The sequence below is a fragment of the Papaver somniferum genome, chromosome 7 (genome assembly GCF_003573695.1).
Source record: "Papaver somniferum cultivar HN1 chromosome 7, ASM357369v1, whole genome shotgun sequence".
Classification (NCBI taxonomy): domain Eukaryota; kingdom Viridiplantae; phylum Streptophyta; class Magnoliopsida; order Ranunculales; family Papaveraceae; genus Papaver; species Papaver somniferum.
Window position 1 is genome coordinate 255,294,374 of NC_039364.1, and position 26,920 is coordinate 255,321,293.

Here is a 26,920-nt window from a genome sequence, read left to right on the forward strand (position 1 = left end):
TGAACAACAAAATGATGAACTAATAGACATTTGATTAAACAACAAATTGGAGATCTCAAGCTTCTGCACATAAAACTAGCCAGTTCATTATTTAAAGATACTTGTATACAGAGAAATACACCTGTAAGATAAGTCAATAACCAAAATGCAATGCAATATCAATTTTTAAAAAGTAACATGCAACTGGTGGGAAGTTATGTGAATGGTTTAAAAGCATGAACTTTATAGACTACAGAGAAAAGCATTTGTATACTCGGTCTTTTCTCTGCATGACGAGCTATATCTTGGCTGCTAATTCAGCTTTCTTCGATGAAGCTGCCTCACAAACCAAAGATCGACGTGCTACTTTCTCTACTTGCTTCAAATCTAAACCACCTAAAACATAAACAACAATGATAGCGAGTCAGTCCGTATTCCCTGTCATAAACAGACACAAGAAAAACCACCAGGCACCAACACCAACAAAACACAGGAAAAAGCACCAACGACTCTATAGAAAACCTGCATTAGCAGCTGCGTACAACAAACCTACAGGTACCTATTACTTAAAATTGCTGACATGGATTCATGTACGATGTATCTCGCTGCTAACTCATTAAAGACTAAACTATGATGAGTAAAAATGGAGATTACAAGTGGTCCATTTCTATCTGAGTAAGAAATGGAGACTTATAATTCTTCTTCACATCCACCGACATCAGTATTTGTTCATATAATGAAACCAACATGATTCGAGTACGTGAGTATTTGGGAGCCATATCTTATGATGAAGATAATCAAACAACGATTGCAAAAATAAAAATCTAGTGACCCAAATTGAACATGCCCACTGAAATATTCTACAAGGTATGAATACTTCCATATTAACAGTTTTCAATACAATGCAATATGTTGGTAATTTTTACCCAACACAATAACAAAAACTAAAAGAGTTTGAAGCTAAGCATTCACTTTCCTTTGCTGGGAACCTCGTGTCTGTCAAGTGCAACACACTCTAATAAAAACCCCAAATGATGTAACCCTGCAAATAGAAAAATCCAACGATCAGTACAATGGATGATTAGAAAATCACAGTGCACTGGAAGAGAGCAACAAATGATTTTCATAACTAAACAATGCTCATAAATGCAAATAACGACATGAACAAGAAACAAAATAATGAACTTACACTAACAGATGCAAGTATTTCAGACCTACTAAAAGAGTTCTCCCCATCTTGTATCAATCCCACATTTTCTATATTATTTATTATAAATCAAAAGGAGGGCTAACAGTACATAACCATGAACCCAAAAGGGTATGTCTTGGACCAGATGATGATTTTGGAGCCTACGAAGATTATCCATTAAAACCAAAATCCAAATAAGCATCAAGTATGAATATATCAATTCACTAGAAATGGAATGTTGATTCTTACAAAGGCACCACCAAGCTTGTCAAGCACACACTGCTTAAGCGCATTGATGCTCTTCAAAGCTTTTTCAACCCTCTTTCCTGTTACCATACCAAAACTAGTACACATGAAAGAAATAAAGGATATTTTTTTTACATATATATGTAACATATTCAACAATTAACAATAGACATAAAAATAACATCTACTACTGTGGACTATATATCAATCAGTTAAACTATCTCCTCCTTTTTCAATTACCCAAGTTTGAAACACAGAGTCATGAGATTTTCAGTGTGACATGATACATCACTTTAAGATTTCCATCTATTTTTACTGCCCTAAGCCACTAATATATGTTTCGCAGACCCACTGAAAGTCGAATAATAACTTTACAACTTAATACAACTTGTAATGATACCTGGAGAAACTAATTAATAACACCTAAAATGATAACAAGGACTACATTCTTGTGATTTACCTGAGTCTGAGCGGTGTTGGTCGATATTACTACAACTTCTTAAGGAGTAAAAGTCATAGTTGAGCCTGGGATACGAGACTTGATTACAGTTTCTAAATGATGCAAAAGCAACCATTATGTATCAATTTTGGTACGAATAACCAAAGATCATAAATAACTAACCAAAACTTCGAGAAGAGTCAAACAACATAAAAAATAACAATAAGTGACAACTATATTCCATTTAATCCAAAATATATATGGAAGAAGAAATCTTACCTGTGATATCGTCTTTCCTAGATGCTCAGAATTCATCCTATGAGCAAAAAGCCTGTACTCGGGGGGTTGAAGAATGTCAAAGTTTGAGTCTTTGACAATTAGTACCACTGTTGTGCATCCGACTGTAACTAAAATCCCTACCAGGGATCTTGTCCATACCTGCAATACCAAACAAGGAGCATTCAAAAGAGAACAATGTGCACATCAGCATAACAAACTAAGTTTATTTATCACTTTAAGAGAAATGTCTCAAGGTAAGGTAAGGAATAACAGCTTATCCAAACCTTCGTAGACAACACAGAGCCATTTGATCAGGTTAGCAGCAATTGTCTCTTCCTTGTTTGGGAGGTGAAGTCCTGCAATACAAACAATAGCTAGATTCCACATCATGAAACTGGCAGGCCCTTAACTGGTCCACCAAATTATGTTTAAAGACTAAATTCCATTCATGGGTAGAGATATCCCTGGCAAAGAAAACCAAACAAAGATTTTAACAAAACTCTATTTTTTAAAATAATAGTAACTAACCATTAAGCTTATCAACAACTTCATGAGCTTCATATGGATATTTATATCGAAAAAGGAAATGAACACGAATTTCCAGTCCTAATTCAATATGATAGCATCCAATTCCAATATTTTTTAGTGCTTAAAAAGACTAGCAAACAAATCACTGAGGCCCACAGAATCTAGTTAATCATCTCTTTGGGATATGAGATTGTAGTGATCAAAGGGGAGAATAAATAAATTCCAATCAAATAACTGAACTTACCCATATCTAACCCAGTTGGAGCTTCAAGGACTCTCAGGGCATTCCTCTATGGTTAGATATGCCTGGCCTACCTTTCTCTCCAAATCCATCTGCAGCCAAGCATACAAACACCATCAAAAAAGGTCCATAACCAGAGTTACAAAAGCAAATGAAGATCGAATATGAATAGAACCTACAAAAGCCAGGAATTCTTGATAATTGTTTTATTCAATTCAAGGAACAAGAGTCAAAAAGCTTTTTCTGCCTACAAAACAAGAACAATAAAACCCCAAATTCACTCATTCAATCTTCAAAGTGCAAAAACTAAAACTCAAACAAAATCAAATGAAGTAAATCTATCAAATTCACTTGACTGAAATAGCAAACCTGAGTGCGTGCAACACAGTACTAAGTATTTAGAATCACCCAATTCTTGTATCATCAGAATGTCGTTGTACACAGAAGATACGAAAACATCGAGTTAACAGCTCCTGAAATCGATCCAAAAACAGCTCCTTTAAAAACTAGTTACCACTAAAACCCATGAGATCAGAGTTTTTATAAAACCCACAAAAACAAACTAATTAGCTCACCTTACAGAACAGAAGCAGTGTAACCAACGATCTCTTAGCAAGCTGAGCCATCTTTTACTTCATCACTACCACCACACTATCGTTATCAGGAATGACAACACGAACCAGTTGAAGTAAACATCAACTCTAATGAACAAAAATAACACTTCAATCGAAACTACAACCAGGAAAATCAAGAGCTTCGAAATTCACCCTAACCCTAATATTAAGAATCAATTTCTATAGTTGAAAATGATGAATAAAATTGAGACATAGGTAATTACCCCAATGATTCGTAAGACGGAATATATGACTCCGGAAATCTCAATTAGGTTTCTCTATATTCTACACAGAGACTGATCTCAAAATCACACTCTCCCAATCCATCAAAACCCAATCTCAAGCTCAATCTGATTAATCAATCAGTCGTGATTTCAGAATTCTTTTACAGAGAATTAACCACAACTCGAAAACTCAACAGCTCCGGAGACAATTTCCCAATCTGGAAAACCAAAATCGAATTCATCATATCCAACATCGAAGTCTCATACGTCCTCCAACAACCAAGATCAGATGCACCATCAGACTCCAAAGAACACAAGAAATCGATAATGGGCGATTTCACTTGCCGGCACGCAATTCTGGGCATACTGGAAGACGATCTCACAACACACAGACTACCATTGAAATCGATTATTTTTTTGAGGGTATTGACTTCTATTTCACCTTCCGGATCTGGATCCATTATAGAAGAAGAAGATGGTGGTGGTCGATCGAGAGAAATTTAGTTTAAACTTACGGAGAGAGGAAAGAAGGGCGATGCATTCTGCAGTGAGTTAGTGAAACAGGTATGGCTGAATAAAGATAATGGATACGAAGATAGAGATGAGTACAGATACATCGATAATAACGAAGTCACGATCAAGCCGTCCATTCATCTAGATCGATGGCTCAAATTTCTAACATTTTCAGCCGTTCATCTGACTACATATACATCACTAATCATGGGTAGTAGAATCGGTCTCTGAACGAGGGTAAAATAGTAAATATTCAGAGACTGTTTTTTAGGGATTAAATTTTTTTTTGTATTTTTTATTATATCAGAGACCGATTTCTTTAGTCAACAGTCTGACTACCGTGAATGAGGGTCTCTGATGTGGGTGGTAAAACACCGATTTTCCACTAGTGTTAGGTGCATCGCTTGCATTCTTTTTGGCGAGCAATAGACAACAATGTCGCATTTGGCAACGCAACTGTTCCATATGCATTTTCCAAGCCTTGGCCAATGCTTGTAACAATGCCCAAGTCATTCATGACTTGCATTTCATCCTTCATTCCTAACTCTGAATAAGGATATGCCACACTATTGTATAACACTACATGTGCTAAAAAGGCTTTCTTGTCTCAGCCACAATGACGCCTCATCGTCGGACTATGCAGCTCCATTGGCCAGGCCACTAACTTCAGGATTGCGCTATCTTGTCGTTTCACTGTTGGAAACGGTCATTGAAGCTGACAGAAACGCTTCTGATTGTTCCTAAACCATGTGCGAACTATACACATATGTAAGCGTTGCTAAAGTATGTTGTATCAATTTGGACTAGTTTGATTGAATTGGATCAAATTGAGTGTGTTTAACAATACCGTTGGTCTTACATTCTTTTATTATCAATTAAATTTGATCAAATTCGATCCAATTAAATTGAATTGGAAGAAAATTGAGAAACATTTATAAAAGCGTGGCCTAAAGCATTGTTACTCAAGTTCCTTGGAGTCACATTATACATTTTAGTCGCCCTATAGAGCCTCCCCTCAGTCGACAAAAACCCTATGGTTTCTTCGACCCAAATTGAAGTATCCAAATTACCTTACCTTCACCTTTCAAAGGTTGGTGATAGAGAAAGCTAGAAAACCTTCAGAGAAACCTGACTTTGGTCAAGTAAAGTTGACTTAGATGATTGTTGAAGCTGAATATGGAAAACATCTGTATTTCTCAAAAGATTTAATGTGACCGCGTTGACGATAAAATCTATGTACCCAATAACTGTACACTCTTGTTAATTAATGTCTAGGCATGTACCTAGTAATGTCTAATGAGTAGGCATCTATGTACCTACAAACTGTACTCTCGTGTCTAATGGGTAGTCATTTATGTAGCTATTAACTGTAAATCTACATAAGTACTCGATCAACAATCACATGAAAAATCATGGTAGCTTGGTTGTTACCAAAAGTAACCATATGCACTCTCTCAACAGTCACATGAATAAGCAGGTTAATTTACTAAAATAATCCTCATATGTGATCCATTCAAACGGTCGACGGTGGCGGTACATGAGTACATCCCAAATTTATATATTAGAATATTCCTAACCAGTAACCACCTACATTTTAAGTCTACACGCACTAACCAGTAACCGTGCTCAAATGTAGTCCATATAACCATATAGGCACTAACCAGTAGCCACCTACATTTTTAGTTTATAAGCATATATGTCGATCTTGAAGGTTCCAACTCGAGAAACTTCACTCAATCCAATAAAAACTGTGTTAGGAAACACGAGGGGCAACGGCGTATTTGGCGTAGAACTTGGCGCTAGCTATGGGTTTTGGAGTTTTAGGAGGGTACAGTGTTAATTCAGTTGAACATAATGCACCAAATGCTGATGCAGAAGATCGAACTGCCAAACAGGCTTGAGGCAATTGTTCATTTCCGCATCACAATGTTTTTTTGAACTAATGGGATGATGTGTTTCTCATCATGGTGAATTAGGATGATAAATTCTGAAGTACATGTTACTAATTGCTTAGGGATAGTTTCGAATTTTGATAAAGTTCATAAATCTTATCAATTGGGATCATCATAATCATCATCATCAGAGATTATGAATGATTTTGGTATGGGAAACTTTGCACGAGGTTTTCAATCATCTGTTATTTTGGTTAGTCTTGGTCTTCTTCTTCTGGTGATTGTTTACATTCATTCATGTTAGTTATCAGATGCCTTTCTAATACGGTGGAAATTTTTCGCCAGGTTTTCATATCAATCAGAAAAAAGAAGAAAGAAATAAAGTTGTTTAACTAGGCTCACTAAAACTACCAAGGAACTTTTCTATCATCCATTTTATGTCATAAAAAGCTAAAACACATGTACCACACAGACTTTAATGTGCAAAAATAGCCCCCCTGAAAACAAGCTTCCAAAACTGCCACCCTTAAATGAAATATACAAATAATACCCTTTGGGATTTTATAGACATTTATACCCTTATTTAGAAAAGGTCTGGACCCTCTTGATTGAGTCATCTACCACCTCAGCAAAAAATTTGGCTGAGTCAGCTACCACCTCAGCAAAAATTTCACGGAGCAAATCTCTCTAATTCCATCCTCTTGTTATTTCCGTCACTTTCATCTCCTTCCCTATCAACTCTTCCCAGTTTCTTCCTCTTCAGTTCTCTCTCAGAAAATAAAATTCTCTGCAAGATTGAATTCCATTGATTTCATCCTTAACCCTAGCTCTCCAACCCTTCCCTCACTTTATCTTACTTTTCTCTCAGTTTCATCTCAGATTCAATCCGCTGCAAGATTGAATCGTTCATTGATATGCAGGACAAACAATGAACGATTCACATCAAAACACCAATACCCTATAACAGAAAAACCCTATATTTTTACATACCCAATTCGCCATCTATGAAGAACTAATAAATACAGATTAAAAGTAGGTATTCGAAAGAAGATATTAGGGAAGAAGATTTGGATAAATGGAGAGCCAAGAGAGTGCATGATAGAAAGATATAACCCCAACTTCAAAACCAGCAGAAGAAAGAAAAAAAGGTATGATTTAGGGTTTAAAATTATTTGTCATCAATCTGAAATTAGGATTCAATTTTGTTGGATATCAAATGAAAGTCGTCAATGTTTGGTTAGGTGTTTAAGATTTAGAATGATAAGTGGTTTTCTGAAATTTTATTTGGTTAATTGAAGATGAGATTTTGTCATTAGATTTTTGGGGTTTGTGAAACTGAATCTTAGTTCGTTTGTTTTTATGTTAGTTTCTGGTATTACCATAGATTGTCATTTTGGTATTCTGGTGCTACAACATTCTTAAAATTATCATTTTCTGCTTTTGTGATAAGATGTGTAAATGATGCTTCAGTTGTGCTTATTGTAGGATGTTTGTGCTATTTATGAGTTTGTCTAATTCACACTGTGCACTTTGTAAATATTCACTTGTTGTTTATTATTTGGGCTAAGTCATAGAATGGGTGTTTCTATACTTATGAATAATCAGACTGACTTTATAACATTTCGCTGCAGATATGAGTGGAAGTCACTATATTGCAGAGAAATGGAAATGAAATAGTTCCTCTTTTTTGTATCTGGATTTGGTACTTGCGTTTTTGGTTCTTGTAAGGCTGAGAATAAACTAGTCAACCAGCATCTAATGAGAAAAATGATCCATAAAATTCATGTATGTGAAATGGATCTTCTGTTGTTGCTTAGAGTGAGGTTGCGAGAAAATTCGACCAGATAGTGTAAGTACTTATGCCGCCTAGCTTGCACAGGAATCTGACTAGATCATACTTGCATATCAACAACATTTTTCCCATGTTAAACTATTTTAGTAGAAACTTCAACATAAAAAATCAGAAAAATGAGACAACGAATGTATACTGAATATATACATATATCTGTCAGATGTGATGCAAAGAATTTGTAATTTATGAATATATGGTATGCAAGTTTTCCTACATATATGTCTCACTCTACATCTTATTGTGTTCAACCTCTTCTACTGTAGTATTACTATGAAATAATTGTTAGTAGACCCTCTCTCTTGATTTACCTCTATCTTTCTGTTCTATGATCATCCTAATTTTGGAGTACACCTCTTTGTTTTCTGGAGACCAATTCAACTCATTGCACCTCTACGACATGATTACGGATAGAATGGGACTTTTTAGCGTTTGCATTAGTCAGCAACCACCAGGGAAGGTGTCCTCGACTCCCTAAGTAACTCAGATCTGCTTAGGGTAAGGAAGACAATCACATTTGTTTCCTCTCATCACCCTAAGTTTCCACTTCATAAATGTTTTTTAGTTCAACATAACAAGAAAAATGAACTCATTGTTGTGTGCAGCTCTAACTCTAAATGAGTTTAGTCTTAATAAGGTTACGTGTCTATATATCATTATGATCTACGATTTTCATCTTCAGAAATGCACATTGTCTAACTTAGAAGGAAAATGTGCCACACTTCATATGCAGCAAAAAGAGAGCATTCCAGTGTTTAATTCCGAGCATCATTTAGGACTGGCAGGGGAACCCATTAGCATTAGATGTTGTTTATGGTGTCTCCAAACCCATATGATCTTCATCATTGTTATTGAGTTGCATGGAATAGAAGCGCCTCCTATTTATAGTAGAGTAAATCACCGATGCTGCATTTAAACTCTTTTTAATTGCTTAAATCTGGCAGACCACAAGACCCTGTTTAATTTATGTGCTTTACTTGCAATAAGTATTTTGAATGATCACCAACATGCCCGGTATCATCGAACAATAAATGAGTCACTTGCGAGACAAGAATTGACTCATTTATCGGGTTATCAGATCAGAAATGTCATGTTCTCCTATCTAGTTGTCTACAGAAGTAGTGTGGTAATGCTCAATTTATGGATAAAATTGGAAACATTGCTACCTTAATCATGGGTTCTGTAATGTAGTCAACTGTGTGGACGAGTTTGAAAGGTAAATTTGGATATTCGTAGTGCAATTTAGTCTTCATTAAGCTGTAGTTTGTAATTTGATGATAGTAAATAAGTAAATGCAACAAACTATGATTCTTTTGCAACTTAAAACACTGGCGTGTACCTATCTTTAAAATTTGATGCATAAGTGGTTCCTACTGTTATAATTTAAGATGGCATTTATTTGGCTTGTTGAGTGTGAAGGCTCTATCCTTCCACTTCTGTATACCAATGATGCTCACAGTAAAAACTAGTTGATTTTTCAATTGGTAGCTACCAGACAACCGTAGGGATGTGATATCCACAAATAACGCGTTTAATTCAGTCATGTTTTGTCTACTAACTCCATCTATCTGATCTCACATATATAATGCACATTTCATCAACTTTTAGTCTTGTTTTCTTTGTTAGCTTGTTTTGGTCAATAGACCTTTCAGATTATTTATGCTGGTGCTGGTATGTGTGTTGCATGTAGTTTTAGGTAGATAGGAACTTAGTTTTTCTTAATCACTATAACTTTGTGTGCGGAGTGTACTTTGAGTAACTAAAGAATATGAATTATTACTATGTTATTAATAATCTCGACTATATTATTTTTGTAGGTTCCAAGTTATGGCTGCAGGAGCAAAGAAGAAGAAGTGTTCTCGAAAAGTGAAATCTGCTGTTGATGTGGATAAAACAGTGTTGGATGCCACTGTTAAGGACAAAAGAGTGGTATCTACAGATGGTGTTGAAAAGTAGATAGGTGACATTTAGCCTATTAAGGCTAACCATTCATTTTATGTGATGTCTGGTCACTTATTTTATTTTTATTGCTGGAGATTCACATAAGATATTTCCTGAGAATAATAATCAGTAAAGCTCGAAGAGATGAATACTTACTTTTGGATATAGTTTTGAATCTACTTGTTCTAATAGATAATTGTATGGTATAGTGTAATTGTGCCAACGTTGAGCATTCCCTGTCAGATGCTGAAATGTATGCATTAATAGCCTATAAGTTAAATTTGAACAATAACAATAACAATAGTTTAGTTATTTATATATAAAAGAAAGTTAGATGCCTCTATGTGAATCCTATTTTTTCCATGTTGCTGCATTTTTCTTTCTAGGTGTATTTGGTATGAGCCACTTGTAAACGGAAACTAGACCGGTCATTCCTTGGGTCACTTTTACAACTTGAATACTGGTGGTTATTGGATTAGATGGAATGTACAACTATTTATCTTTTTTTAATGTCTGTGCTTGCCTATCTCGAATACTTAATTCTAAGAACTTGTATGTTGTTATTGGTGTAACTATTTATTTCTATATGTAGGATGTTTATTCACCCTGCCAGGTACCGGGCTTATACCTGCAAAGTAACAACATACTCAAGCCCGAAGGTTTTGAAGTGGGTGCGTAACCTGCTGTCTCCTGCTGAGCAAGAGAAATTTATGTCAACTGCAATTGGCTCCTTACTGCACCTGCCCATGCAAATCTGGTCTAGTGCCTTATTTCACTTCTTATTGTCTAGTCAGATCTCCACAGGTGATGAAGGTGATAAGGGTAACCGTGAAGAAATACGCGTAATGGTTTGTGGAAAGGAACTCTCCTTCGGAAATAAAGAGTTCGCATTGATTTCGGGGCTTAGTTTTAGGAAGTCGAACCATAATTTTTCTCGTCCCGACACGAAGCCCTGCCTTAAGATGAAGTATTTCCCCGATGAAGGAAAACCAGTAACTGGAAAACGTTTGAAATTATTACTTTTTGGCAAAGTGGAGGAGGACGAGGAAGAATGTCACCAATCATGCAACTCTAATGCTGAATGTGAAATTGTCAAAGTCCCACTGGAATCTGATGACAAGGTGAAATTGTCGTTACTATATGTTGTCCACAGGTATGTCCTGGGAAAGGGAGATGACAAAGTAGTTGAGTATGATCACTGGTACCTGGTGGATAACCTCGTCAATTTCAACTCTTATCCTTGGGCTGAAATAACATTCAAAAGAACTGTTGTTAATAGCAATGCTGCCTTAGATTATCATATTAAGGCTAACAGGCCTGTTGGCAGTGATGTGACTTACAAGTGTCAAGGAATGGCTCATGTCCTGGTGGTAAGAATCAGTTGGGTTGATATTTTATAGTTGTATAATTTTTTTCAATTGTTGTTTTAAAGGTTTTACTTTTTTCACCAAGGTTTGCGGTCTGGAAGTCTTGCCGAAAGTGCGGCGTAAGTTTGGAAGCAAGACTACTTTTGCAAATTGGCGCCCCCATATGCATAGTGTTATATGCGGTTTAGTAATAAATCATGAGCCTCTACTTGAGATTTTGAAGGAGGCAAAGGTATGAAGTAATAACTACCTTAGTAGTTACTTTATTTTTTTGTTTGCTGTATTATTAATTTGGTTGAGTGACTTTATAAAATTACAGGATGAAGTGTGTGATGATATTATGTGGCATAAAGAAGATGCAAACCGTTTGGTAATGTTGGGGTTATGTGAAGGTCCCTTGGTAGATGACGAAGAAGAAGATTCGTTAAAGAATGAAAATGTGGTGGAGAAAGAAGATCTATTTGAGAAGGGTGAGGAAGAAAATATGTCAGAGTCTGAAAATGTTTTTGTGGATGAACAGGTTCCAGATGAGAGCAACATGGATGATGACGATGACGAAGAAGATCTGTTAGGGAATGAAAATGTGGTGAAGGAAGAAGATCTGTTTGAGAAGGATGAGGAAGAAGCACGTGTATCACATCCTAGCTCCCAGCCTGATGTTCTTTGTTCTAAGACATCAACTTCAGTCATTGCTTCTTTCGAGTATTTTGTGAAAAATGCAATGATTGGTTATACAGAGGATTTGAAAAGTACAGTGATTGGTGAAATAGAGGTATTTAGAAGTGCAGTGAAGGGTCAGTTGAAGGACTTAAGCGTCCAGGTAAGTAATAGCCATAAAACAATGTTGAATAATTTGGAGTGTTTAACTGCTGAGATCAAATCAATAAAGGATATGATTGGTGGAACCCAGACGTACAATGCATTTTCAAAGACAAAAACGGTGAGTTAATTGGAAATTCATTGTATTAAGATTCACATCTATTCTGATATTGAAGTTTTATTGAACTGATATTTATGTTGTTTGAACAGGGGAATTCTCCTGGAGGACATAACGAAGAAGAATATTTCGATGGTGCGGCAATGAAGAAGCCAGATGTTTTTCCTGGCAATGCATCCAACAGTATTGAGTTAAGTCCACGATATCCGTACAATCCTCCAAATAAGGAAGTTGATGTGAGCCAAGATGTTGTAAGTATTTGTTTCATCTTTAGTTTTGTAAGTTGATGTGAGCCAAGCTGTTTTTGACTGTGTTGGATATGTAGGCAGAAAACATTTGTAACAGCTCAACGCCGAAAAAAAGAAAGCGTCAGAAAAATAAACCCTGCACTGGCCCTGTTGCACCCATTATTGTTCTTTCTGATGATGTTACAAAAGGTCAGGGAAGGTGTAAGAGGAAACTAAACCCTGCACCTTCCTTGTTGTCCCCGTATACTCCTACAGGGAAAGTGGCGAAAAAGAAAGCAAAAAAGGTTCTGACAAGCGAAGAGCCTGTTATGATGAATTATTTTGAAGAAGACATATTGGATCAGCGAATAATAAAGCAGGATATAGATGATGTGAACAGATTCATAAACCTCGGGTTAGCCTCCTCCCTGGTATATCCTTTTGTTTCTATGTCTTGTTGTATATGTGAAAACTAACAATCATGGTGTTGCCTTGTGATGGATATTAATTTACCACAGTATCAAGCAAAGAAATAATATAGAAAAGAATCATCCGAATCAGTTACAATCTCGGTAACAGTACCCTTGTTACGAAAACCAAGCATGTGACTATAACCAACGAGGTGTTGGTACGATTCATCGGGGCTACCTTTGATCAACTCCATACCGCGCTTGCAAGCGTTGTATGCCTGCCGGTAATTGATAACCACTTCATGTTCCCTTTTTAAGTCCTTAATCAGTTGTTTTGGTGTATAGGCAGCATCTAGTTCTTTGAATTTGTGCTTGAAAAGCTCCGCAATTCCAGCAGCGGCCGCCTTGGTTCTCAATTCAGGGTCAGTCCTTTTGTTGCTTTCACAAGTATGCACATCGTTCGCAACTGTGAGTTTCCACCACCCAAAAGAATCTAAGGGAACTGCTCGAAGACGCCACTTGCATGTGTTGTCTTTGCCTTTGGCAATAAACCTTTGGCTGTCGGATTTAGAAGCTTTGTACTCAAAATTTCTTTCTACTTTGGCTATTGCAAGAATAAGTTTCAGCACCCCCTTTCTTTTGAAAGTGTTACCCACACATAGATCATTATACTTCATTTCCTTTGGGAGTTCATGAATATCTAGTATTGGCGCTGGAGTTGATGGCACATCATGAAGACAGCGGAGTTTCTTGGCTGATGAAGTCATTACTGGTTCAAGACATCTCCTAGCCTTTGGACCACTAGTACGCGCTGATAAAACAAAACATTCAACATTAGTGTGACAATTTGGTCGGGACAAACATAATACAAAAGTACAATACTAATAGGGACAAATTAACGTACCTTTAACACCACCATCTCCCTTGGTGGTTTCATTCTTGGATTGATAATCCTCACTGGAACTCGACGTCAGATTGTTAAGAGGGGTCAAGGGAGTGTGGGGAAGCATCTTGGATCCGCTGTCATCTCCAGTAGTTGTTTTGGGAGTTACGGGAGAAATATATACTTTTACTTCTTCTCCATATTTGATTGTATAAAATCTTGGGACTCCACATGTCTGGCCAACATAAAAAATCAAAATTTCTTCGCTAACAATCTTAATCCTTTGCTTAAATGCGGTTTCCGGGACATCTATGAGGCCATACACATCAAAACAAGGTTGGTTCAAGAAACCTAAAACATCCATTGCTGCCTTCTTCACATCCTCAAAAGTGTACTTCTCAGGTACCCCTGCAAGATGTGTCATACCTTTGTAGTTATCATTACCTTCTTTGTGCACCCATTCTCCATCGTAGTGGATGAGAACAACTTTGCTTATCATTATGGCGACGACAAATTAGCAACTGCATTTCACAAAACATAACATACTATCAATTATAAGATCATCCTGTATCATGAACCCTACATAAATTAAGTAACCAAACCACAAAATTAAAGATAACCCATGCCTTATTTCACTGTAAACTATATAAATAAACATGGATTCGAATCCCCAATACATATTTAAGAACCCTAACTTTGAGTTTGAAATTGAAATTAACCCAAATTTAATATCGAATTTGAAAGAGCTAAAAGTTAAGCTCACCTATGGATCCTTCCTTCTCTATCTCAGTTGGATGATTAGTTTTCATAGTGTAGCAGCTGCCATGAAAAAGAAAAAAAAAGATGAAAGAAGGAAGAAGAAGAAGATGAACCGTTAAAAAAAAAGAATGAGTGGTTATGTATGGAAAACAGGGGTGTAAGGAAGGTGAAGCATTTAGGTCCCGTCAAACGGTAGGGTCCCGACTTAGTGTGGTCTTGACCCTAATAAAAATGTTATCACTTCGTTCATCTCAGTTGTCACCTACATGGCACCTACGTGATCGAGTTGAGAAAGGTATTTAGCGTAGGGTCCCAACTAATAAGTAAAAGGTCCTGACCCTGGAAGTAAATGTCCTCACCTCTTTCATTCTACTTGTCATCTACATGGCGCCTACATGGCGCCTAGGTGGTCAAGTTAAAAGGTCCTTAAACTAAGGTCCTGACCTACTTCAAAGGGTCCAGACCTTTCAAATCTTATTTAATTCCATTAACAAGATTATTTTATTAATAATCCAAGAATCCAGTATAGGGTCCAGTTAAAGGTCCTGGAACTTGACAACAAAATATTAACAAAAATTATCTTATTTTAATATTTTTTTCTATTATGTTACGGTCCAGTAGAGTGTCCTGACCTTTTCATCAGGACCTTTGCACTGAAAACCACACAACAAAACACTTATTTTATGTTTTGAAAGTTAGAAATAATATTAAGCAATTAAGGGTCCTCTAATATCAGGGACACAAATGTCATATAGTGACACTTTTGGTAGATTTGGGGTTAGAGTGGCACTTTTGGAAACACATTTCCAAGAGTGGCATTTTTAATAATTGAGCCCACATGTACAGCTTGAACCAACAGCGTTTTTCGTTGTTTCTTAAATCTTTTGGTGCTAACTGCTAAAGGGAAGTCCAAAGACCAAGAAGATCAAGCAAACGACCATATGAAAAAGCTGGAGTTGAATGCAAAGTTGAACAAGCTGGATAAAATCACTTGATGGAAGTAGTTAAATTTAAGAGAAACACGAAACAGGGGAGGAAGATAAGAGCAAACCAAAAACAAAAACAAAGTCCAAAGAGAAACACAAACCACTCCATTTAGCGAAATACAAACTACTCCATTTAGCCTGAACTTAACTAAGCACCCAAGAAGACCAAGCAAACAACCATAAGAAAAATCTGGAGTTGAGGGCAGAGTTCAACAATCTGGTAAAACCACTTACTGCAACAGCTCACACCCAGACCCTACAAAACAGAACTAGCTAGCAAACACATGAAGGCAGCCCATAGAACTCTTAACTGAACCAACAGTAATGTAAACCCACAGCACTAACAATTTGGCACCCTTAACTGAACCAGCTACCTAAGAAGCAAATTGTGGATGCAAATTCTCTTGAAGTAATAGCGGCGACAAAATCAACTTAGCTAACAACTTGAGAGAGTCAGCACCAGAGTGAGTAACAACAGCAGCTCGGTATATTACGACTCTGCAAGAACGTAATAAGCACCTTAGTTCTTGTAATCAAAACTCTCAAACAGAAAAATGTTAAAAGACAAGGGAATAACAAACTGCCAAATGTCAGCTGGCATGAGGAGTCCAGCAAAACCATCTTCATAGAACCTTTTACGAACGGAGCACACTCCAATAGCATAACTTCACACAAACACCTTCCTGACTTCTAAGAGATGAAGACAACACCATTAGCTTGCAGCTTACTACCAAAACTACCTCCAAATGTCACGGAACCAAGAGATGAAGAACGGCTAAATATCCAGAATGGGGAAGGATGAATCTTACTAGCCTTGTATGAGAGAAACAACACATTCTCACAATCCCAAATACTTCCAGGCACTTAAACAGCCATAGTTCAACTCCCTCAGAAAGTTGCAGGTACAATAGAAGTAGGAGACATCAAAGAACCCATCGCACAGATTAACAAGTGAAGAAACACCATCTTCCCCTTGAACCACTAAACAAACACAGCACAAACAAAGATGGCATTAGCATCAAAAATTCAGCACCATATGCGAGAATGGGTGATACATGAGTGCATTCAGTGATTAATTGACTTGTCTCAGTTTATTGTACCACTCTCCAACTCAAAGAATATAAGAGGATTACAGGATCTTGACTTCAAACAGACAAAGAACTAACAAAATTACGAAATGAAAACTCTGAAGAAAAAACAAAAACTGCACCCAATGTCAACCAGAAATCGGGATTTTAGTTCATTTTGCACCAGATGCACCAGCATTCTGTTTCAACAACCCTCCTTGTTGAAAATGTCTTAGTATTGAGAAGGTGGTGTAGGAAGTTTTGTTCATTTTAGTACGTAACACGACAGAAATCACACGATAAATAAAACTTCACAAAGGAAGAGTTTTGTTCATTCACAGGCTGTCTTCTACTCTTTCAGACGAGGCCATATATAGGCCTTATAAAATCTTCTACGATTAATGCAAATAAAAGGAAATCTAACCAAATATGATATCATGCAAGATATCTCTTATTTCCTAACAAAAATAACAAATATGCAAATATTCCTGCATGGTTAACGAATATTCTTTCGTTGATCTCTTCCTTCCAAGTAAGAATCTTCCATATCTTGCACTACATCATTCTCCCCGGGAAATAGGAAATTCGCCTTCGAATTAGGCAGGTTAGGAAGATCATCATTGGACAAGTCACTGTGGTAGGGAATGAAATGACACACATTGACACATCAACCGTATGAATATGACTGGGAAGCTTCAGACGGTAAGCATTAGGGTTGATTTTCTCAATAATTTCAAAAGGACCAATCTTACGAGGGCCAAATTTGTTGTATGTACCAGTGGAGAAACGTTCCTTGATAAGCACAGCCCAAACAAAATCACCTACCTCAAATTCCACGTGACGACGATGTTTATCAGCAGCCATTTTATACTTAGTTGACGACGCCACCAGATTTTGTGCAGCAGCGTCATGGAGTTGCTGTAAGTGACGCACCAACTCATCAGCAGCGGCATGCATGCGTTGAAGATCTGGAACAGGCGCCAGATCGAGTGAGGAGCGTGGATTAAATCCACATACCACCTGGAAAGGACTAAATCCAGTGCTCTTGTGAATAGCCCTGTTGAAGGCAAACTCTGCTTAAAACAAATGCTTGTCCCATTGTTTAAGGTGAGAACCTACCAAGCTACAAAGTAAATTCCCAATAGAATGATTAACGACCTCCGTCTGCCCATCCGTTTGTGGGTGATAAGCGCTACTGAATTTCAACTCCGTACGCAACAACTTCCAAAGACACCTCCAAAAATGACTAAGAAATTTAGAATCCCGGTCCGAGACAATGGATTCTGGAAGGCCATGGAGACGATACACATTTCTGAAAAATAGAAGGGCCACATTAACCGCATCCGTAGTTTTCTTGCAAGCGATGAAATGCGTCATCTTGGAGAATCTATCAACGATAACAAAAACAGAATCCAGTCCATGTTGAGTGCGAGGCAAACCCACAACAAAGTCCATACTAATATCAGTCCATGGTTTCGACAGAATTGGTAATGGCATATAAAGACCAGCATTTGTAGAGGACCCCTTAGACATCTGACATATATGACAACGGGAAACGAAACGTTGTACCTCCTTAAACAGACGCGGCCAAAAATATGATGTTGAAACCAGCTGGAAGGTCTTGTCACGACCAAAGTGACCCTTATTATGTAACTCCTGGATGGTTTTCAAACGCCAACTACAGGCAGGAACGCAAAGTCGTGTGCCTTTAAAGAGAAAACCCTCCAACAGCGTGAACCGAGCATTACTGCCAGCGTGCACAGTGTCCAGAATTGTGCCAATGTATGGGTCAGACTTGTACAAATCAACAAACGATTCAAACCCCAAGACCTCTTTTCGCAGTGATGTGAGAAGGCTCCGTCGACGACTAAGACCATCAGCCACACGGTTCTGAGCACCAGCTTTGTGTTTGAGGACGAATGTAAAATCCTGCAGATAGCTAGCCCATTTAACTTGGCGTGCACTCATCTTGTCCTGATTACTTATGTGCTTGAGAGCATCGTGGTCAGTAAACAAAACAAAATCGGAATGAATCAGATAATGACGCCAGTGCTTAAGAGTTTGTATGATGGCATAAAATTCCAGTTCGTACGTGCTATAATTACGCTTGGCACCATTCAATTTTTCACTGAAAAAGGCAACCGGCTTACCTGTTTGGCTTAAGACGGCACCAATACCAACCTTAGAGGCGTCGGTGTGAACTTCAAATGGAAAGGAAAAATTGGGCAAATTTAATATAGGAGCCGAACAAAACTTCTCCTTAAGCAAGATGAAGCTTGATGTCGCCTCTTCTGTCCATGCAAATTAACCATTCTTCATGCAGTCCGTGATTGTCGCTGCTATAGTGCTAAAATGGGGAATAAATCTCCTATAAAAAAACGCAAACCCGTGAAAACTCCTAGCCTCATGGATTGTTTGGGGGCAAGGCCAAGTACGTACAGCATCGACCTTAGCCTCATCCACCGAGATGCCCTCCTTGGATATGACGTATCCAAGAAATAGAATACGATTAGTACAAAAAACACACTTCTTTGTAGCAGCAAAGAAATGTTGCTGGCGTAAAACTACTAGGACCTCAAGGAGATGAAACAAATGAGAATCCAAGTTAGTACTATAAACCAAGATGTCATCGAAATAAACGACAACACACTTACCCAAAAGTGGTTTTAATACTTCGTTCATTACGCGCATAAATGTACTAGGAGCATTGGAGAGACCAAACGGCATTACCAACCATTCATAAAGTCCTTCCCTAGTTTTAAAAGTTGTCTTCCACTCATCTCCAGGCCGTATACGAATCTGATGGTAGCCACTACGCAAATCCAAATTGCTAAAAACCGTAGCACCATGAAGCTGGTCAAGTATATCGTCTAACCGAGGAATAGGAAAACGATACTTTATCGTAATCTTATTAATAGCACGACTATCCATACACATGCGCCATGTACCATCTTTCATAGGAATGAGCAAAGACGGAACTGCACAAGGGCTGAGACTCTCCCTGATAAGACCCTTGGCTAATAACTCCCCCACTTGATGTTGTAGTTCCATATGTTCTTTTGGGCTCATGCGATAATGAGGCCGATTAGGAAGCACTGAACCAGGCACCAAGTCTATCTGGTGCTGAATAGCTCGAGAAGGAGGCAATCCCTCTGGAAGATCAACTGGGAAGATATCCTCAAAGTCCGATAACAGCTTCTGGATACATGCTGGAACCTCCACAACAGATGTAGCCTCACGAGAGAGACCACACAAGATGAACACCATCTCCTCAGTGAGCATCTCATGCTCAAACGGACGCCAAGACAGAAAATTGGAAGCCACGGGAGAAACATGTACTTGCACTGTCACATTGGAAGGTACCAGCGTAACACGAGTATTCTTAAATAAGAAGGAATATGTATTCAGCTTACCAGCATGAGTTACTTCTCTATCGTATTGTCATGGCCGACCCAACAGCAGATGACAGGCATCCATCACCACGACATCACACCACACGGCATCCTCATAGACAGAACCAATGGCAAACTTCACAAGACAACGTCTGGAAATAGTTACCTCGGATCCCTTGCTAAGCCAATGAAGGGAATATGGGCTAGGATGTTTTTCTGTGGGAAGCTTGAGTTTCCGAACAACCTCATCAGACACTACGTTTTCACATCTGCCAGAATCAATGATCAAACGACACACCTTGCCTCAATGGTACATATTGTCTGGAAGATGTTCTTTCGTAACCAGGACTCATCAGCATCAGCTTTGGGTGTAAGAAACGATCGACGGTAGATCATCAAACAGTCACCTTGGTCACTTGGAAGGAAGACTTCATCGAACTCAGATATTGTCTCCTCAGCGTCAGCAAAAACATCATCAGCAGCAGTAGACTCGATGAGGAGAGCTTTGCCAGGTCTACCAGCCTTGCGACAATCATTTGCCAAATGACCAGGCTCACCACAACGATAACACTTAGGGACAGATCTCTGAGGTGTACTAACAACCTGGTGTGCGGAAGCATTCTGTGAAAGAGTAGCTGGAGGACGGCCAACAGCTGCTCGAACCGTCTTACGAGATAATTGCTTTTCCAATCGCAAAGCTCGTTGATGAACCTCAGACACAGAAAAATAATCAAACATATTAAGTGTGTCTTGAAAAATCTCACGCAGACCCCCTATGTAGCGGTAGACAAGTTGTTCTTCGGTGTCTGTAATACCAGAACGAGTGACCAAATCATAGAACTCTTTCGTATATTCATCGATGGAGCGAAAACCCTGACGAAGATTTTGTAAAGGAATATACAGTTCTCTGGTATAGTTAAATGGCAAAAAGGCTGAACGCATACACTGTTCGATCCTTGCCCAGGAAGAAATAGGAGCTTTACCTTGTTGAATCCGCGACGCTTTCAGTTGACGCCACCAAACAGCAGCCCTACCTCGAAAGCGTGTAGCCACCAGCTGAACCACTCGAACATCCGACACCCTCTTAAATTCCAGAACTTCCTCCACAGTAGAAAACCAGTCGATACAATCTTCCGGTGACAATCCGCTGCCATGAAACTCAGGAATCTCGATGCGGAAGGATGATTCCCAACTCCTAGATTCACGCTCACGCCCAGCGAAAGGGTTTTCAGTATCATTATCGTCATCGGTTCCATCTGAATTGGATTCATCTGTAGACGGATGACGGCGCTCATGTCGTTGTAACAAGGTTGCTACCTGACCGGCGAGCTGCTCAACCGTGCGTGATAGTTCATCGTATCTCGTTCTCTCCATCACCTCCTCAACCGTAGCTTCGCGAGGACCACCCTGACCTCTACCACGAACCATGTTGGAAGGATCGATACCAAGATTCTGAATACCAAATGGTGTAGGAAGGTAGTACCTAACACGACAGAAATCACACGATAAATAAAACTTCACAAAGGAAGAGTTTTGCTCATTCAAAGTCTGTCTTCTACTCTTTCAGACGAGGCCATATAAAATCTTCTACGATTAATGCAAATAAAAAGAAATCTAACCAAATATGATATCATGCAAGATATCTCTTATTTCCTAATAAAAATAACAAATATGCAAATATTCCTGCATGGTTAACGAATATTCTTTCGTTGATCTCTTCCTTCCAAGTAAGAATCTGCCATATCTTGCACTACATCAAAAGGCGAGACCTGCAGCAAACAAAAAAGATACCCCGACGCTCAAGTCAGTAGGGAAATTATGCAGAATATAGTAACATAAGAATTGAATATTTACAACTTGGTATTCTTTTGGACAACCCTCCATTTTGAAATGTCAGAGGTTGGGTAGGCGAGACCTGCAAAAATCAAAAAAGATATTCCAACACTCAAGTCAGTAGGGAATTTATGCAAATAAGCATAAAAAAGGAGTTAAGAATATTAACAACTTCAACATACAGCTATTGGCAAAGTTTTTCGGCTCACAGTCTTCTGACCCAGAGCATTTCCGTTCCCAGCATTTTGGTTCAAAGCTATAAAAGTCAAGAGGAAACCTTAGCAATTGACAACAACTAATAATAAGAAAGGAAATACGTTTAAATACGCCTATATTCAGCACTTAAAGAACTAGTAATTAGTTGATCTAAGAGTGGATGCCGCACATGTTGAAGAATTGATGACAACTGATTTTGCAATATTGAATCAGAATTCATATTAGCGATGCACAAAGCTGTGCAAAGTTTCGTTTAAGGTTGAAACAGTTTTCCTATAATATCAACATGAATATATGCTTAACCTGAACAAGGTATTCGCAAAGGGATTAGATCCTAGGACAAATGCTAGTAACAAGTGATTCTAACAAATCAAACGATCAAATCAAATTTTTAAAAGCTTGTAGTGAACTACCATCAAAATAACCGTAAATGCATCTACGTATGTAATCATAAGCTACTGAATAAACGTAAATGCATATATGTATGCAATCATAAGCTACTGAAATTTCAGTTTTTAACTTTAAGAATTTTGAGTGGCTACCTAGAAACTTCATGAGTGTGTGAAACAAGCCATGAACAAAATGATAAGTTTTTTTTTTTGGAGTTTTCATAGCATACCCATCAACTATAGAAAGCAATTCAGTTGGTAAACACATATAGAGGTTCTGAATTGAACTTTTCTGAAATACATTTACTCAAAACTAAGTTAATTGAAGAGGAAGAAAAAGGAAACAAAACAAATACCTTAGCAACAAAAGCACGGCAATGAATCAATGGAGAAGCAAGATTAATGTGCAAGCCTCGCCAACACCAACCAGCCTACAATGGAAAAGAAGCAAAGCTTTATTATTAGTATTTAATTCTTCAATAGTCATTGCGGTACACAATCAAAAACTCAAAAAGAAGATTATCACAATATAAACATACCTCAGCATTAGCTATCAGCACAAACTTCTTTGGCTTATAGCAATTCAACTCACAGTCGGTTCACAGCGGTTGGCCTCATTGCGCTTCAACGCACAGCGCTTCGTTTCACAGTGTTCCGGTTCACTGTGCTTCGATGCACAGCACTTCGGTTCACAGCTGGCCGCACTGCGCTTCGTTTCACAACATGTTGCCTCATAGCGCTTGAATGCACAGCGCTTCGGTTCACAGTTTTAGCTGTGTTCGAGCTGCACATCGGGCTGTGTGGCTACGGCTGTGTTCGACGCAGCACATCGGGCTGGGCGGTTATGGCTGTGTTCGGGCTGCAAATCGGGCTGTGTGGATACAGTGTGTTCGACGCTGCACATCGACGACTATGTGGTTATAGCTGTGTTCCAAGCTGCACATCATAATAAGAAATTATTATTAGTACTTCCAAATATACCTTAAAACGCAATTTGTATGAATAGTGTAATTAAGGTGTATTTGAGTGCATCTATGCAAAGGTAACTGGTTCGTTTCACAGGAAGTCCTAGATAACTAGTTTGAACAGGCTATTAAATTAGAACACAAGAAATACTTAACATTACACAAACAGCTAAAATATATGATTACCCAAGTCACATCAACTAATAAGAAACAAGGATTGAGCTGATCATAACAATAATAATTCTGGTTCAAAAAAGAGTCATTAAAATGCTAGATTTAATAAGAAACTGACCTTATTATTCCTGTGTGTTGGTGGTGCAAAAATATGACTCAGTAGAAGAGGACATCAATCATCAGCTTGAAAAACACTTAAAGATCTTGTTCAGCCCCACCAATATATCTTTGAAAGAAAGAAAAATCAATCTCCGAGGTAGAAACCAAGATAGATAATGAGTGAAAAACGGCTTAAAAGTGTTTGTTTATATGACTCAGAGAGTGAACTCCATAGAAGAAGAAGAAGAAGAAGAAGAAATTTGGGGATGGTTTATTTGGTTGTTGAAATCCAAAATCTAGATCTAGATTGAGAGAGGCAGAGAGAGAAATGTAAGAGAGAGAGGGGTGGATAAGATCTAAATAGAGAGATGTCCTTGAGCGGGAGATTTCTTAACCCAAGATAAATTTCAAATTTCAAAGAGATTTGTGGAACCCAAGATATTTTTAAATTTTAATTCATTTTGACCATTTTTTACTGTTTTGACTTTTAGTGGTGGTCAATGTTAGACAAACAAAAAGTATGGATATATTTGCAAAAAAAAACGGCAGAAACGATTTTGGCCATCCCCCATTGAGCTGTAGTTTTGCTAAGATGAAAAAATCTTGCTGAAAAGTAACCCTCAAGCATTTAGATTTTCTGCACCAATTCTAACCAGGAAATTGATTCCATCAGCACACAGCCCTTCCCGAAACACTGAATTAGAGGCAACATTGTCTGAAGGATCATGGATGTAAATGTCTCCAGGTATGCTTGTTACCAATCAAGTTCCACACTCCAGTTACAAATGAGTCATGGAGGCGAGATGCCTTCAAATGCGAATAATATGCAGCCTGTAGAAATTTCTGAGCAGGTGTCGCACTTTAAGAGAACTTTCAATCACAAAAATGGTGGCGCGGCACCAGCATTGGACAAAGCAGTAAGCAATAGGGAGCAGACATTTCAGCAGCAAACTGCCCCATTGCTTTCGGAACCCCATCTCTTGCCAATTTCGCAGCATATGGAATTCACTAAAAGGTGAAGTGGAGCAGACACAAACAGGATGACTTCATTGCTCAGGAAAAGTAAGGTGATTCCAGAATTCATTTTAGATAAAACGGAAGAACACTATCGCATATGAAAGTATTTGTCGTTGATTATACAAAATATCACAAAATAAAAACAACGTCTTCACAAACAAAAAGCACCAATGCGTTCATTGTTTTCAAAGTTTCTTTCATTCTTGTACCTCCGATTCTTAATCCACCAGTCCTGCAGTTTTCATGCTTCTCCATTTGAGTCGCAAGTCTTCACCAGTCCGACACGCTTTGAAAACGTCTTTTCGAAGCTTTAACAACTCTGACCATGTACCATTTTTTCTCTTGTAGCTGGTAAAGCAACGTAATTTCCTCACTAATTCCTGCATCACATGAAAATGATATTAAAATCTGAGATAACAATGATATTAACCACACTTTGCAGAAACAAATGATACACATATATAACCTAGTTCCCCGTAAAGAAAATTTCAAACAAAGCAATATGTTAACAAACTCAAATGCTAGCTGTAGACAAACATGCAAAAGTAGCTGACCTGGTGGATGTAAGAAAAGGTTCTTTATATAGGACAAGGTCCTTTATACACAGGACTGTTGACTTCAACAGAAAACAGATAACGGAAAGAGTAATAAATGTAGCGGAGAGAATAGCCTCCTGTTACAAGAAACGGATAAACAACCGCCTGCAACATGTACAGCTGTAACTAGTTGTTAACCACCTGAACAGCAGAAATACGGACCACTAGATCATCTAACATTCCCCCTAAAAACTGATGTCTGCACAACAGGCATGAGTTCAGAGAGGCCCTTACCCCTTAGTAAATAAGTCATCTATCTGGGTTGAAGTGTGAACATAAATAAGTCAGCTATCTCGGTTGAACTATAAACATATGAGACGTTCAGGAAACCAAATCTGACAAGATCTCGGATCATGTAATAGTCTACTTCAATATGTTTCGTGCGAGCATGAAAAATGGGATTAGCAGTGAGACAAATGATACACAGATATATAACCTAGTTCTCCGTAAATAAAATTTCAGACAACCATGAAGCAATATGTTAACAAACTCAAATGCCAGCTGTAGATAAATATGCAGAAATAGCTGACCTAGTGGAGAATGGCGGATGGAGTTATCTTTGAAAAGGCATCCAAACAGAGAAGAAATGCAAGAAATCAACATGTTGCTGTTAATGTTGGGTGACCCACCTAATTTTGTGGAGGAAGTTAAGGATGGCTATAAATGGTTAGTTGCGCAGCAACCCAATGCAACTACATTTACACATAGATGGATCTGGGTGAAAAATGTCCCTCCTAAGGTGCAAACTTTTATGTGATTTGTCTGGCACAATGCAATAGCAACTTGGACAATCTACTAAAATAGGGCGTGAATTAGGAAACACAATGTGTAGTCTTTGTAATGTAGCTTTACAAAGGAAGTTTGGGGCTATCTTACAGAAAGTCTCGGAATTCAGTGGTGTTACAAGGCAAAAATTAAAGAACAATTTCAAGACTGGTCTATAAATAGAGGAAAAGAAAAAGGGGGGAAAAGTGTGGCCAATCATTCCAGCAGTTACATTTTGGACCATCTGGCTGGAAATAAACCGGAAGGCTATGTCGAGAAAGCGACACAGAGACAAGCACGAGATAATCAACGGAGTGAAAAGATACAATTTCCAATAGGGTTCCATTCCCAACTGATTCGCTTTGCTTTCCTTCCGGGACATGATTATAAGTTGGGAAGCAGTTTTAAATTGTAATTAGTGTTGTAACCTGTTACTCAAACTCGGGTTTTAGGCCTCGGTTTTTCTTCTTGTTTCTCCTTTTCCCCATTTCAATGGTATTTACCCCTTGTTTTCAAAATAAAACTCAAATGCTCAAGTTGGAATATATGTGGGTTAAATGAATTAACCTTGAGCTTTTCAACCTCTTCCATACTGTATTCGACTTTCTCTCGGCGAATCTTCACAGTGCAGCTGCATTTAAAGGAAGAAAAATTAGATTAACCGCTTAAAATTGCATACTTTCCCTAAAATCAAACAACAAGTTACATCTTCTTGACTTACAAGTCTATGTCGTCAGGGCAGTGATCAAATTCTTGAGCACCTTCATCATCATTTGGTACCACCTGACCAATTTCTTCATCATTTGTTGGTATCTGAGCCTTACCCTCTGCTTCCAACTTTCTTCTCTCCACTTTGTTTTTCCAAAAAAAAAATTGAATGTCTGTTTCTTCGCTTTTTTGCATT

General features: G+C 38.1%; 3 protein-coding genes and 1 long non-coding RNA gene across 4 annotated transcripts; all 4 read right to left on the minus strand.

Moving 5' to 3' along the window:
• Positions 1 to 16,928: 16,928 nt before the first annotated feature.
• LOC113293652 lies at positions 16,929 to 18,561 on the minus strand. Its single transcript, XM_026542214.1, has 2 exons — positions 18,140 to 18,561; positions 16,929 to 17,957 (listed from the first exon to the last, which is right to left on the minus strand). The coding sequence occupies exons 1-2, from the start codon at positions 18,536 to 18,538 to the stop codon at positions 17,904 to 17,906; spliced, it is 453 nt and encodes a 150-aa protein (XP_026397999.1). The 5' UTR covers positions 18,539 to 18,561; the 3' UTR covers positions 16,929 to 17,903.
• Positions 18,562 to 18,874: 313 nt separating this feature from the next.
• On the minus strand, positions 18,875 to 21,390 carry LOC113296395 (uncharacterized protein K02A2.6-like). The gene is made up of 3 exons (XM_026544706.1): positions 20,261 to 21,390; positions 20,051 to 20,114; positions 18,875 to 19,951 (listed from the first exon to the last, which is right to left on the minus strand). Exons 1-3 carry the CDS (start codon positions 21,388 to 21,390, stop codon positions 18,875 to 18,877), a joined length of 2,271 nt encoding a protein of 756 aa, XP_026400491.1.
• Positions 21,391 to 21,745: 355 nt separating this feature from the next.
• On the minus strand, positions 21,746 to 22,991 carry LOC113293860. Its single transcript, XR_003332622.1, has 4 exons — positions 22,940 to 22,991; positions 22,757 to 22,831; positions 21,978 to 22,051; positions 21,746 to 21,877 (listed from the first exon to the last, which is right to left on the minus strand). It is a non-coding gene; the product is annotated as an uncharacterized LOC113293860 (long non-coding RNA).
• Positions 22,992 to 24,873: 1,882 nt separating this feature from the next.
• LOC113296396 lies at positions 24,874 to 26,919 on the minus strand. The gene is made up of 3 exons (XM_026544707.1): positions 26,738 to 26,919; positions 26,584 to 26,647; positions 24,874 to 25,035 (listed from the first exon to the last, which is right to left on the minus strand). Exons 1-3 carry the CDS (start codon positions 26,917 to 26,919, stop codon positions 24,874 to 24,876), a joined length of 408 nt encoding a protein of 135 aa, XP_026400492.1.
• Position 26,920: the final 1 nt, after the last annotated feature.